The 13,639-nt window shown below is 46.7% G+C and overlaps 3 protein-coding genes across 3 annotated transcripts; 1 reads left to right on the plus strand and 2 right to left on the minus strand. All coding sequences in view use genetic code 12, as the record gives it.

Moving 5' to 3' along the window:
• Positions 1 to 988: 988 nt before the first annotated feature.
• Positions 989 to 2,476, minus strand: LODBEIA_P31150 (uncharacterized protein; the record flags this gene model as incomplete). The annotated part of the gene is made up of 1 exon (XM_066973190.1): positions 989 to 2,476. One exon carries the CDS (start codon positions 2,474 to 2,476, stop codon positions 989 to 991), a length of 1,488 nt encoding a protein of 495 aa, XP_066830053.1.
• Positions 2,477 to 5,049: 2,573 nt separating this feature from the next.
• On the minus strand, positions 5,050 to 6,210 carry LODBEIA_P31160 (uncharacterized protein; the record flags this gene model as incomplete). Its single annotated transcript, XM_066973191.1, has 1 exon — positions 5,050 to 6,210. One exon carries the CDS (start codon positions 6,208 to 6,210, stop codon positions 5,050 to 5,052), a length of 1,161 nt encoding a protein of 386 aa, XP_066830054.1.
• A 5,176-nt stretch (positions 6,211 to 11,386) lies between these two features.
• Positions 11,387 to 12,277, plus strand: LODBEIA_P31170 (uncharacterized protein; the record flags this gene model as incomplete). The annotated part of the gene is made up of 1 exon (XM_066973192.1): positions 11,387 to 12,277. One exon carries the CDS (start codon positions 11,387 to 11,389, stop codon positions 12,275 to 12,277), a length of 891 nt encoding a protein of 296 aa, XP_066830055.1.
• Between the last annotated feature and the right edge of the window lie 1,362 nt (positions 12,278 to 13,639).

Genomic DNA, 13,639 nt, shown 5'->3' on the forward strand with positions numbered 1-13,639 from the left:
AGTGAAACGCAATCGAAAGTCCTTCACGAATGTAAGACAAGTCCTTTCAGCAAGTCCTATTGAACAAATAGATCCAGGTCCTCCATCGATTGATCCGGTCTCGGGTCTCAGAAACTTGAGAGACTTGTGTGAAACCCTCGAGTGCCTAATTGGGAAAACAGGGAGCAATCTCGCATCAACACTTGTTGCCTTTCCCCTATACAGCGTGCAGTGGGTGTTGTTTCCATCTATCGATCCAATCAGAAGTCGCTCTGGCACGGGTTTAACCACTACCTTCTCTGTTCTATTATTCCCTATACACAGAAAGTGTTCCCGCCACTGCCTTGCGCGTAATAATAATCCATCTCTCTCTGGCCTTACACCCCCACCACCACCAACGGCGACATCTCGCTTATCGCTCGCAAAGGCAATCTTTCTAGACGTTGCTTGCTGTCTTATTCAACGAGAAGCGGTTCGACTGCGGATAATCAATAACCGGGAGAAATGAGTTTGGTTGGTGAAACGCTTCCACACCGCCGTCTCAACAACAAATAGCGCATCTTAAGCAATAGTTCAGAAACCAACACGTAATTAACTCGTAAATGTCACCCCCTCTTTTACTTCTAACTACCGCGCCGTCTTGACATAGAGGTGTAGAGCCAAAACCCAGGGCGATGAACCCCTAAGCCAATGGCGCAATCTAAACTCTGGTGTAGTGTCATAACTGCTACTGGCGCGTGGTTAAAGTAGACAAAGCACGTCAGTATCTCCAATCAATTCTATCTGCATGTATGGCTCTTTCCTCCTCGGTGCTAATCTAGGTAGAACTCCAGCGGCCCCTATTCCCGTGGAGTGGCCCGGGAACCGGGCTATAGCCCTCTTATATGAAATGCGAGGGTATCATTTTCTTATTTTTCGCAGCAATCAGATGTTGCGCGTTTACATACTTTTGCAACCAACGGCAGGTGGCTCCGTTAGAGTCTCTTACCTCTGGGCCTATTTACAGTACTCAATCCTTGGCATCTTCGTGCTCGTCGCCGCCACTTTTCAATAACCCGAGCGCTTGTAGGGTGACTTGCCAATCTTCTCGCCAATAGTCGTCTCTATACGGATCCTCAAACTCGTTTTTGTTTGGAGGAATAAACCAATAGTTTAGCGCAATATGTACATCTGCCCCGGCAGCGTGGTTATCCTCCACGCCAAAGCTCGAAACCTCGTGGAACCAGCCGGCAGGTAGGTATAGCATCTCGCCTTGTTCTAGCCAAACGGTCATCTTGTTCAACTGTAGTACACCAGGAAAGTGCTCCAGGGCAAATGCCTCCACGTGTTGTCTGGTGGCTTCATCCATTTCGTCAAGATGGAGTAGCGCGGGCGGGATTTTGGAAAAACTAGGCGGATCGAGCGATTCTCCATCGAGCAGGTGTGTCAGATCCACTCTGGTGTTCTCCACCAGCAACTCGTCTTGTCCATCACCATTGTGTCCCTGTTGCCAGCGCAAGACGTCTTCTTCAATTGCGCCGTCGTCTCTAATACTCATCCACTCCGGTGCATTTGCATCTCTCTTGTAGTCAATGACGCCGTTGCCATAGACTCTCGCAATGTTGCCCCAAGTGTACAATTTCTTTGCATCCGCGGGACTAAAGATTGTAAATCGTTTCCGTCCTTGCACCAATATGTACAAGTTATCGGCATGGTCGTGGTGTAGACCTGAACTAGAGCCATTTGACGGTATCTGTTTGTCTAGGTCAGTCAATGGGGTTGTCAAATCTACTTTGTAGTTGCCTGACTTTTGAGTCTTGCCCATCCATAGATTGATCTGCTGTGGGATCAATGTTGGAACTATCTTTGGGTGAAGCGGTAGTATGTCAGACTGGGCAAGATTAGACAAGGGTCGTTGGTAGAGTTCCGATACTCGTTCAACCGCCTCGTCCTGGTCCATCGCAATCGTGTCACCCCCTTCTTCATCTTCCCCCTCATCAAAGTCATCCCGAAGATTGTTGATATCGAATGATAAAGTCTCCGCAAAATGGTCCACCTCTTGTTCTTCTTCCTCTTCCTCGTCTTCTTCGTCTTCCTCGTCTGGTTGCTCCACGGGATCCACCTCGAGGTCACCACTCTCTTTATACTGCGTTGTCAAATAGTAATCGCCATCGCCCAGTTTCAACTTGTCCATCAACTCGCTCAACTTCATCTTGACCCGCTTCTGTCCCGAGCCGAACCCACCACTGTGCAATCGCTCGACTTGCAACTCATCTTCCTCGTCTCCATACTGTAAAGTCTCATAGAGACGGTCAAGTTTGAACTTTGTTAGCGGGACCAACCCTTCTCGACTCGTGAGTTTCACCGGCTTTCTCGAGCTGATGTATAGGTCGAAAAACTGTTTGGGGGTAGTATCATCTGCATCGAGCGTGGGAACTTGCACATCGCCAGCGGGAACAGCCCATCCATTGTAGTCGTTCACCCCCGTCTTTTGCTTCTTTCGCGGAGCCGGGGACATAACCTGTTTCAGCTTGTTTTTTTTTTTACCAGCTGCAGTGGATCAGCAAAAGCTTAGTTATCCCTTAGTTCACTATCGCTGTGGCATCCCCGCGTCTGGTTATCATCGTTTGATTTATTTATTGTCTCCAATGTCGCAACCCGAGTGTTTAGTGTCTGAAGATATTCAAGACAGAAAACAGGCGTGTGGTTTTTTTTGTCTGCGATAGAAAAGCTAAAGTTTTTTCTTTGTTCGTATCAAACAGAGCTCCACACTAGTTTTTTTTTTCCACCTTCCAGAACAGACGAGGCAGGTGTTAATGAAAGGTTATAGCAGCGAGTGCTTTCAAACAATGTAGGCCAAGAAAAGGCAAAGATGAAGGCGAAAGGCCTCGTCAGCTTTGCGTAATGCTCCCTCGGCCGCCCCCTGTCCCGAGGAGACTGTTCAATTCTGCAGCCTTGCTCAACGGCTGAGATAGCAATCAAGTTGCTGCAGCGTAGGGGAATCAATATCTACCGTTCTTGCCAGCGTATGTTGAGGACTGTCGCGAATCTGAGACAACGCAATGCTCGTCGAACGAAGTATATGAAACATTGAATCGGATTCAGATTTGACCAACTTACAAAAAAAGAATTGGTTCTATTTTTTTATCAATGGCCGGGCCGGTTAATAGGTTAACCTTTTTTTCTTTCCGCTCGGACTCCATCTGGCGAGCCAGACTCACCAAGCCATGGCGAAACCACAAAAACCTCCAGAAATATCCCTGCGAAGAACAAAACAGAACAGGTTTGCCCACTATACCCAATTGGGTGATTAGTCCCTCGTCTCCTCGGCTTGCGCTTGGACGTCCAGCCTTTGTGTAAGCAGAATTTGTTTCGAGACTCACACCGTGGGATGCTGAACATTCCACGATTTGCGAAAAAACGCAATGCAAGGGAAACAAAGACGCTCATGTCAGCCTTAACGTCACCACAGAGGGGATAATAAAGGTGGCCGGAGTTGAGGAGCTGGACAAAAAACTCTCTTCAACTTGCCCAAAGATACACCGTCTCCTTCTCCTACACGGGCCGGAAATGGGGGAGGGGGCCGTGTAACTTGTCCCTCATGTGAAGTAAACGTTTTCGATCCAGGCGCTACTAACCAGCATAAGAATCAGTCCACCTGGGTCCCCAATGAACAAGACAAACGTTTTTTTTTTTTTTCAAGGGCAGCTCTTTGCAGGTGGGCTCCTGTGCTTCAACCCTCCCCCCTTGCACAGCAAGTGTCCGTTCCAAGAGGAAGCTAATTTTAAAGTGAAGATAAACGAGGTTATATCTAACCTTACTATTGTCTCGCAGAACAATGTCCATTTGACAATTGCAGCCATTAGTGCGGAAAATAAAAAGGGAGAAATGTTGGAAAAGTCTAGGGTGAACAGTAGACGATGTTAAGCCCAGACGGTCAACAAGGGAGAGTAAGAGTCATCATCGGAGTTGACATCTCCAAGGCTGAGCAAGCGAGTTGAAACCACATGGAGGCAACCGGGATACCTTACACGTTACACCTTGTGTCTAACCTAATCTCCGTTGCTAGAGTGGGACACATCCAAACCCGATGGACCTCCTTTCTCACGCGTCGCGTCTACCGCGGTCGGCACGCCCTTCTCGACCAATATACTGCAGACTCCTTCCCCCCTTCCCGCGTTCCACCCTGTAACAAAGGACAAGTTGTCCTTCTTTTTCAGTCAGATGCGCCTAACCTGGACTGTCTTTGTTGGATTTTGAGTTTAGTCAGCTCAACTAAGCGCTAGTCTCCCTAATGGTCAGAGACTAAAGCCAGACAAGTTTCACAATTAGCCAAATGTGGCTTCCCCTAGGGTTGTACATTTGCTACTCCGTTTCAAGATAAAGTGCCAAACAACAAACCCGGGTAGTAATTTTCTTGTTTCCTTTTGGCTCCGCTGGATGAAATGTTTCACCCGTTTTGTTTTACAGTTTGGAGGGTTGTTAGAGCACAGGGTGAACGGGCGTCGTGAAGCACTGCCGTCACCGGAAGGCGATGTTTAACTTGGCTTCAAACATTTTACGCTCGTCTTTCAATGTACTCCCTCAGCGATAAAGTGACAATAAAAGAAAAAGTGATCTCACCAATTCCACTCTTTGCTTTTAGATCGCGTTGCAACAGTGCACAATAGCGCGGAGCCTGCGCTACCATGTGCTGTCAAATGATTGCAAAAGATTGCGCCCGTGGTGGGTTATCGATCCACTTCAATTTGGACCACTATTACCACGGCCAGCACCACCAGCGTAGTCGCACGTGTAGTTGAGAGAGTTCAAGTGTCACGTCAAGGATGCGGCACCAAGTTTGTTAGTTTCTTCCCCTTCCTCAACGAGATAGGGGCACAGGAATTCCTTCCACCCTCAACCGTAGATCTCTACGCTGCACGGATTATGACAAGATACACAAAAACGGTTTTCTCTCGGAACAATCACAATATAGGGGAAACGCAAGAGAAAGCCTGGAGTTCACCTCTGTTTCTTTTTTTTTTTTATCACGCTGTATTTATTTATTCACTTTTTTTTTTCTCTTTTTTCATTAGAAGTCATATATTCGTGCTATATTCTATGAGGGGCTCCTGAGGTGGTGGTATCATTACTCTTCATTCTTTTCGGACCGGGCGCGTTGTTCCCCCCAAGCAGAGGCTGGTCCAAAGTTTCCCGTCTTTTTCTATCAATTCGCTCTTCGGGACTTGGCCCCGGGGTCAAAGGCATGGAAACTTTTGGCGTCTTTGGTGGAACGGCTCTGTTGGCAGCAAGTGCGCCGTTGCGGTTGCCATCACTGGTGCCGTTGGGGTTGGTGCGGCGGCAGTTCATTAAATATTTCTGTTGCAAGCTGTTGGGGATAGCGAGGAACTTGATATTCTGAAACACTGTTTGGAAATCCTCAATCACTAGCACCAAGCGTGGAAAGTGCTGTGGGGAGGTTGACACTGCTAGCACATTGTTGTAGAAATGTAAAATCGTCATCAAGTTGATGGGGAGCTTCAGCAACGAGATGGCCGACATGATGGCCAAAATGGCGATTCTCGACGACGAGTAGTCAAAGTAAATGTTGGGGTAAAACTGGAACAACTCGCCAAGGTAATACGCAGTCACCTTGATCTTTTGGATGTTGTGCTTGATAATCATGGCCTGGGAGTCACTACCGGACGTCAAGAGGCTGAGAAAGCTATCGACAAACGCGTCGTAGGTGGGCGCATTGACCACCCACTCCAACGACTTCAAGATGTGCTTCTCCATCTCAATAAACAACTCCTTGGTGTAGCTATCAACACAGATCTTTCTCAAGTCGCTCAAGGTGGGTATTTTAAACTTGGAGTCCAAGTTCTTGCAGCTGATCCACAACGACGTCAACCCCAACAACTGGTAGTGTTGCTTCTTGACGATTCGTGTTGAGCAGTAACGGTCAATCAAGCTAACTGCAAGTGGGAACGTGGATCTCGACAAGTTGAGAATGTTGCCAACTTCGAACAAAAAATCAAGCAACAACGGTCTCATGCTCAACTTGATCTCTGGCTGCTGCTCAATCAACCCCAACGTAGGCAACGTCTGGATCTCTGCGGTGAACAAGTGCTCCAAGACGTCAATGTGGTATTCAGCAACACTGTCATTGTGGCATTTTTGCTCCAACTGCTGCAAAAACGGGTTATTAGCTTTATTTTGTGCTTGCACCAACCTCTGCTGGTGGAAAGCGTCCGGGGAGTTGTTAGTAGCCATGGTGGGACCTTATTCTATCTCGACAAATACAAAGCAAAGGCGAATAAAACACACACGGTGGGAAAAACCACTTTTTTGATGTAAAAAATGTGGTTGTCAAAAAAGAAAAATTGTGGGGAACTTGACTTGGTTGTAAAAAAAAAAAAAAAGGGACAGTGTCTGGAAAGAAAATGCGACACTGGTATTTTCTTTTTTTTTTGCGACTTTAACCAAGACTATCAAAGTTCAAGTTCAACGGATCTCCAGTAGTAACCAGTTACTAGCAAAGGGAGACGTACAAATGGTATGCAAATGTAAAGGTGTTGCGTCGTGAATCCGTGACGCTACAAAGAAAAAAAGTTGAAACGGTGTTGAAGAAAGACCTGGAAATGTGAGGCAGCAGTAGTGTGGGAATAGCGTTCCGTGAGTCCAACACTGTACAAGCCTAGCGATCGAAAATAGAAACCCTAGTGATGGAATAGTTGTTTTTGTAGTTGACAATGAAACTTCAACGGATGAGAGTCAGATGTCAAAGCAAATCTCTTTCCAGCAGCGGTGAGCGAGCGAGATTGAATATTCTTCTTGGTGGAGAACTAGTTAAAGCTACTTTGAAGAACCAAACTGTTTGACAACTGAATCTGACCTCAAGCAAGGAATAGCAGGGGGGGGATGGGAATGTTATAGCAAGTGGAACTAAATAGACCAGGCCCGTAGAAGAATGAAGCGTCCGATAGCGATGAAAGTGATTCTCTATGAGGATGGCAACTTAGCGTCAAGTGTCACACAGTCTATCAGCAAGACAAGAGCGGGGGTGTGTGTTGAGGTTTGAAGTGTAGAAAGTGAAGAAAAAGGGTTGGAGAAGTTGCAAAAGTTGGGAAAAAGTGGTGGAAATATATATGCTAGATGTTGAATATGTACTCTGCCTACTGCCATTATGTTCTCTTGTATGAAGCTCACCCTCCTTGAAAAATTTAGCATTAATTAAAAATTAAGAATAAAAAAAAAGATCTGTTCTTGTTAACAGTTCGTTACTAATAATATTATTAGCTGCTACTGCATAATGCCAGAGAGTCCAATTAAGCGACAGTGCATCCACCAGATATTACTACTTGACTACCAGATAGACACAGAGAGATAACCACATACAATTAAACATGACACAAGTCACAAAGACACCGACGACATTAGTTACAAAACCGTGGGGGGACACGACACGACACCACACGACACAACACGACACAACCACACTACAATGCCATCAACCACCAAAGAAGGCGCCGACAGTCTCGTAAGTCTGTCGAGTATAAGCACCAGCGCTATCACCCTTGGCATCACCGTGAGCAAGCTCAAGGTGAAGAGCCCCATCACGAGCTTGAATTCTACACCAAATCCTCTTGTTCTAGTGTAAAGAGTCCTCGCACGTGTCGTGCTGCTCAAAGGAGTGGGTTGTCCATTTTCACATTTTAGCTACTTTGGGCATACGTGCCTTTACCACCACTACAATTGCAAAAATGCAATTTAGCAAAAAAGGAGCGTTTAAACGTACCTGGACAAAGGCCTCCCAAAGAAACGAGATTGTTCTTGTTTGAAACCAGCAACAGTGGAAAGCTTCAATCAAAAACCACACATCGAAAATCAAAAAACGAAAACCGAAAATAGAAAATCTGCTCTGTCAAAGCCCTAAAAGAAAAGCTTAGTGTCTTGTTATAATCTCCCCCGTTGTGTCTGGTGGTTGGTAGCTCTAACGATCTCCTTTGTGGTTCCGAGTCTGCTTTCGAACCAATTAAAGTCACAGAGTGGGTGCGTTATAGCTTTGGGCTATTTTCTCTACATTGTTCAGCGGGACAAGGCAGAAGGGGGAGCGGAGGAACACTGACACTTCCATGCTGAAACTCCAGGGGGGGAAGAGGGAAAAATGCGGGAATGTTAAATTGGGAGCTCAGACTCACCGGGTGTTGCCAGTGAGATTTTCCAGCGTATCTCCTGGCATTGAAATACTTCGTACCACAATGCACCCACTTCTGGCTCTCCCAATCGAGACATAATTTTTGCCAAACGGTTCTGCAAATTATGAAACCGCAGGAGAGACAACCGCTGCCTGAGCTGGGTTCGTGTGAGAGCAAGAAATATAAAGCCCACGCAATGCTGGTGGCGGAAATAGACACTATTTTTTTTTTCATTCTCGACAATAGTGATCTTCTGTCTCAGTCAATGAAACCGCACCGACTATACTTACAAAATAAAGACCCCACATTTGGAAACCAAGTGTTGATCCGCCAACACCACAACCATCACCAGAACTCCTCCCAATGGTTTAAGCACTAAAGACCATCTTTGCTTCTAGAAAACGGCACACCACATGGGCCCAAGTGGCACTCTGTCAACATATTTTAGTCTCCATCGATCTCACTGTCTGTGTATAGTCTGAAACGCAGTGATTGTGACGCTAACTGTGCGGGCTCTTGGTTTCAGTGTCGTTGCCCCTATTTCCTCCCTCCCCCACTCCTGCTCGCTCTTCTCCTCGCTTCTTCTTTTTTTGTCCAAGATTTTTTTTTGCAATCTCCTTTGTATTACAACCGCTGGAGTGTGCAAATGAGCTGTTGAAAAAAGAATCTTGTTGCATTTATTTTCTCTCGGCTATCGAGTAGCGGTGGTGGTTCATTGGTGCTTTCGTTGTAGTCTACTGTACCGGTGCAGCCTGTATTCCAGGCACCAAGCCAGCTGCCTCTGTCTCAACCAGTCCCGACAGTATAAAAACCCAAGTCTCGAACCCTAATGTCCAACCTCAAAGCAGCTACTATTAATAACGAAGAGATTTAGGGCCGCGCGTATCTCGTGGTGGGCACGAAGAGCTAAAAGGTAAGAAAAAAAAAAAAAGAAAAAAAAAAAACTGGTGACGATCTCCCGCGGGCGACTCTTCTGCCTAATCTCGCACCGGGAGGCTTGACAAGCGGCTAGGTACGTTCAAGGGGGGAGGAGAAGCGTCTCACTCCGCCTGATGGCATCGCGGTGACGATCTTTGAGCCCAATTGCGCAACGCCTGCTGCTGCTGCTAGAGTTGCACTCAGTCAACCAATCGGTCAACCAATCAGCAGAATCGGGTAAAGTTTAACTTACTCTCTGCCTTTGCCGATTATAGAGTTTTAATTTTGGATAGGATAGTTGGAACACCCATAAAGGTGAGATCCGCAAGGTTTGGGGTTTTGCAAAAAGCCAAAGATCTACAATGGCCAGACATGTAAACTTTATTAGACTTTGGTGTCTTCAATTCGGTCAATTGTTCGCACGGTCGAACTGACAAAGCTCGGTAGTTGTCAGTGCAGACCACATGCATCCGGCTGAACTGATGCTCTCTGTGTCCCTTTCCACCCACCGGTTTTTTCACGCATTTGTGTGCTGCAAAAAAAAATTCTCATGGGGTCGATGAGATGAGCTTGGTTGAGCTTCATTACTGTATCACAGTGTTCCATGCTCTCCTTTCGAGGAGGTGCTTTTGTGATAAAGACATGGATTTGCATTGTGTGCAACCACAAATTGCGCCCAGCTAAGGCAAATCTCTACAAGTACAAGAGCTACCGAACTGGTGTATTTTTCATCGCCTGATCTTGCAATTTTAGTGATCCTTATCCTTCAATCACCAAAACAACAACGTTTGACTCTATTTTTTTCTGGAACCTGGTGTTCTCTTTAGAGGAAAGCTAAAACGCTGCTTCATTGACTGCATCAGAAACAATCTCAAAGACGAACCCGAAAAACCGATAAGGTGGTCTGTTTACGGATGTGTCTCGAGGGGTAAATCCCGCTTACCTCCCTCTCACACACGCCGGAGAGCACCATCTAGCGTGGACTCTGTCATATAAAACGTGGTCATCTTGACCTCCTTATCCCTGGCTGGAGCTGAACTGAAAAAAAGAACACAAGCAAGGCTTTACTGCCCCCCTGGTAAAAGTTTATCCTGAAGCAGTAGCTCCCGTTCTCCCTCCCCCCTCGAGTCTAGCCAGACGGAATGATTGCTGTCTGGTTTGAACAAGTGCAGATCGCGCCCTCCCGGGAACAATCAACCAATAGTGGAGCTGCTACACGCTAAAACATTTATAGATAACCTAGCGTGCATCACGTGGAAACTACTAACCTTCCAACGCCATGTCCGTGTCCACCAAAGGAAAGGAGAGCAGAACTGACAGTTATTGCAGGTATAGAGCCAGTGTAAACTTTCCAAAGTCGACTGCCTCTAGAGCACAACGCAGGGGCCTTTAACAGTCCACTGCTTTCTCTCTTAACCACTCCGTCTTGCTTCCTAGAGGAGTTGAAAAGACGCTTTGCTGTATTGCGTAGAAAACAGAAGCCAGCTCGGAGTCCTTTTTGTGCCGCGCAATACAGCAAAAGCTCATAAGTTCAAGATGTGAGAAAAGTTCTGATTTTAGTTGGCACCAGAGAGAACTAACCGCAGAGAACAAGAACAGCAGACAGAAACTGATATATTGTGGAGGCACAACGAAACAAAGAAGTGAAAATTGAAACACCTGAGTTGAGCTATCGCCCCCTTTTTTATCAAGATGTACGTTTGCTAGCACGGAAGTTTGACACTTGGTTTTTCCACTGGCAGCTCAAGCACGGCTTCCAAGGAATATGCCACCACATCACCGGGATTGCTCTTTCGCAGAAACTTTGCCGTTGGTTGCGAAGCTCCCGCAACCAGATCCCACAAAATAATGCAACATTCTCGGCTGCGGTGTTTACCTCGAAGGAGCCCACACACAATAAGCCATTCGAAACATCCTTTGCGCACAACAAAGCGTGCCGTGGTTGTGAATATGCCGAGGCTTTGAACAGACCACGTTGGTGTCCGCGCGTAGAGCCAAACGTTGTTATCAACTGGAGTGGAGTGATCTAAAGGTCTCTAAACACTAAAGTCACCAAGCCTCTAAGTGATACAACCGTTCCGCAACCAAATTTACGTAAACTGGATCAATTGGTTGACCCCTTTCAAGTGCAACTCAAAAATTGCGTCTTAGTGCGCCATTTCATCAACGCTGACATTTTTTTTCTCACCATGTTGACGCAAAAAAAAAAAAAAAGAAAAAAGAAAAATTCCAGAGCCATCCACCATCAAGTGTTACAATCCAAGGTGAAAAATTTTCTCTATTCACAACACAAAAGGTGCCTTCTCATCAGACTCAGCTCAAGGAACACAACCATGGAGGAGTTGATCCAACGTCACAAGAAGGAGAACAAGGACTTGATCGCGACAATCACAGGGTTGAAGAAACAAGCGACAAAGAAGAACAGAAAGAGCGTGCTTGAGAAATGCCAGGAGTTGGATGCTAGTCTAAAGAAACGGCATGCTGCAGAGCTAGCAATGTTGAATGAAAGCGACGACGTTGGTGGCGAAGAAAACGACGATGGTGTCTCTCCCGAGCAGCTACTAGCAGAAATGTCCCTAGCACCGGAGACACCACTGGACACATCGAACGAGGCATCACATGCTGCTCCCTGCAAGAGGCGAAACCGACAGAAGGAAAGACTAGACAAGCGCAAGGCCGAGATTGAAAAGATGCAGCGGGAGGCCCGCGAGGAAGCACTAAACACAACCGACTATCGACAAATCGAAATCGACTCGATGAACCAGCTCCTCCTGCTACACAACTTGGAACTACACGAGATCAAACCCGATGGACACTGTTTATTCGCCGCGATTGAAGACCAGCTCCGGGAACGACACCACATCCAACGATCGATCCAAGAGTTGCGCGACTTGGCCAGCGACCACATCTTGGCGAACCAGGACGACTTTGTCCCGTTTTTGTTTGACGAAACCACATGCAAAGTGCGGGACGTCGATAACTACTGCCTGGAACTAAGAACAACGGCAATGTGGGGGTCCGATATGGAAGTGTTGGCGTTGGCGAGGATATTCCATTGCTGCGTCACCATCCACATGGCGGGGGCCCCGTCTCTCAAGATCAACGAAAGTGAAGAGGAGCAGGAGCCCGAGTTGCAGTTGGGGTATTATAAGCACTCGTATGGACTAGGTGAACATTACAACTCGCTAAGGGATAAGAAGAAAATAGTTGAGCCAAAGGAGTGATCTTTATATATATAATTTTGTACTAACCCTCCACCCTTGGCCTGTCGATAATAGTGTCGTGCTTAGTGTCGCGACACTGCTAGAAGAAACATAATATCATATTATATTTAAGCTGTGCTGCATAGAGTTTAGATCTCGTAAATGTACGCCGTGCTTTTATACGTCCGTATTCACACACAAAACGACTCGGCTTCAGATTCCGCTACAACTCGGTTGAGGAGAATATGCCCCGAGATCTTTATCGGAATAGCACCAACGGGATGTTACTGTCTGGGCCACAAGCTGGATTCAGCTGGGGCAAGCCCAACTCGAGTCTAGATAATGGGCAGTTTGAAAAAGAAGGGAGGATCAAACATCCCTGCATCGATCAGGGATGCAAGACGCAAACCGCTGAGTCTAGAAGTGAGGGATGTACTCTAGATACTCTCATTCCCGGTTGTGGCTTCCTCTTTGCTAGCACGTTTTCGAATAGGGGCTGTTGCACTGGGTTCACTAGGGATAGGTGTCCTCCCCCCCCTTTTCTTTTCTTGGTGATAATCAAAGTATCCAAGGACAATTTCACCGAATTGGGAAGAGCATTATTAAACTGGCTTTTGCAAAGTTCCAGATACGTGCAGATGTATATTTTTCAAATTGTCTGGCGCTGGCTGCTTCGGAGTCTGTCGTGTGGCAGCGAGAAACGAAAAAGCAAAAAGTCGCAGACATAAAAAAAAAAAATGTTGTGAGCGTGACACCCACGTGACGCGCGATCCTGGCCCACATTTTCGTCTCTCCTCTTTTGCTTGATTTAACCCGAGCTGAGCTAACAATGGACTCCATGCCCGTGACGAAGAATGGGTGCAGTCTCACAGGCTCTGCCGCAACGCCTATGAGTCCTTCCCTCACGACAGCGTTGTCTGCAGCAACTGGGAGTGATCAAACACTCCAGGGGGGCTTTGTATCGTAAATCGTTTTGATAAACCAACGTGATACGCCTCAGTTTGATAAGAGAGGGAGCCAACTAAACTGTAGCTGAGTTAAAGGAATAGCGTAAAGCTCTGAAGGTCAAATTCGGGGGCAATCTCACACTTCTTCCAACTTCAATGCGGTAAGAGTGTACGGAAAAGACCCTGGATGAGTTCTAGCCGACAACGTCAGGGCATCCTCCCTTTCTCCACCTCTCCGAATTGCACATGTAGAAGAAAGCAAATGCAAAGAATGCAGTATCACTGGCACTACCCACTACCCTTGTGCTTAAGTTATAAAGTGACGTTCTTTTCCCACTTTACCACATTGTAGCGCCACTTGCATGTTACACCCCATCCATGTGAACCCTGTGTCTCACACTGTCAAATGGTTTTGAGGATAGGCAAGGGATGGAGG

Source organism: Lodderomyces beijingensis (genome assembly GCF_963989305.1).
Source record: "Lodderomyces beijingensis strain CBS 14171 genome assembly, chromosome: 4".
NCBI lineage: Eukaryota > Fungi > Ascomycota > Pichiomycetes > Serinales > Debaryomycetaceae > Lodderomyces > Lodderomyces beijingensis.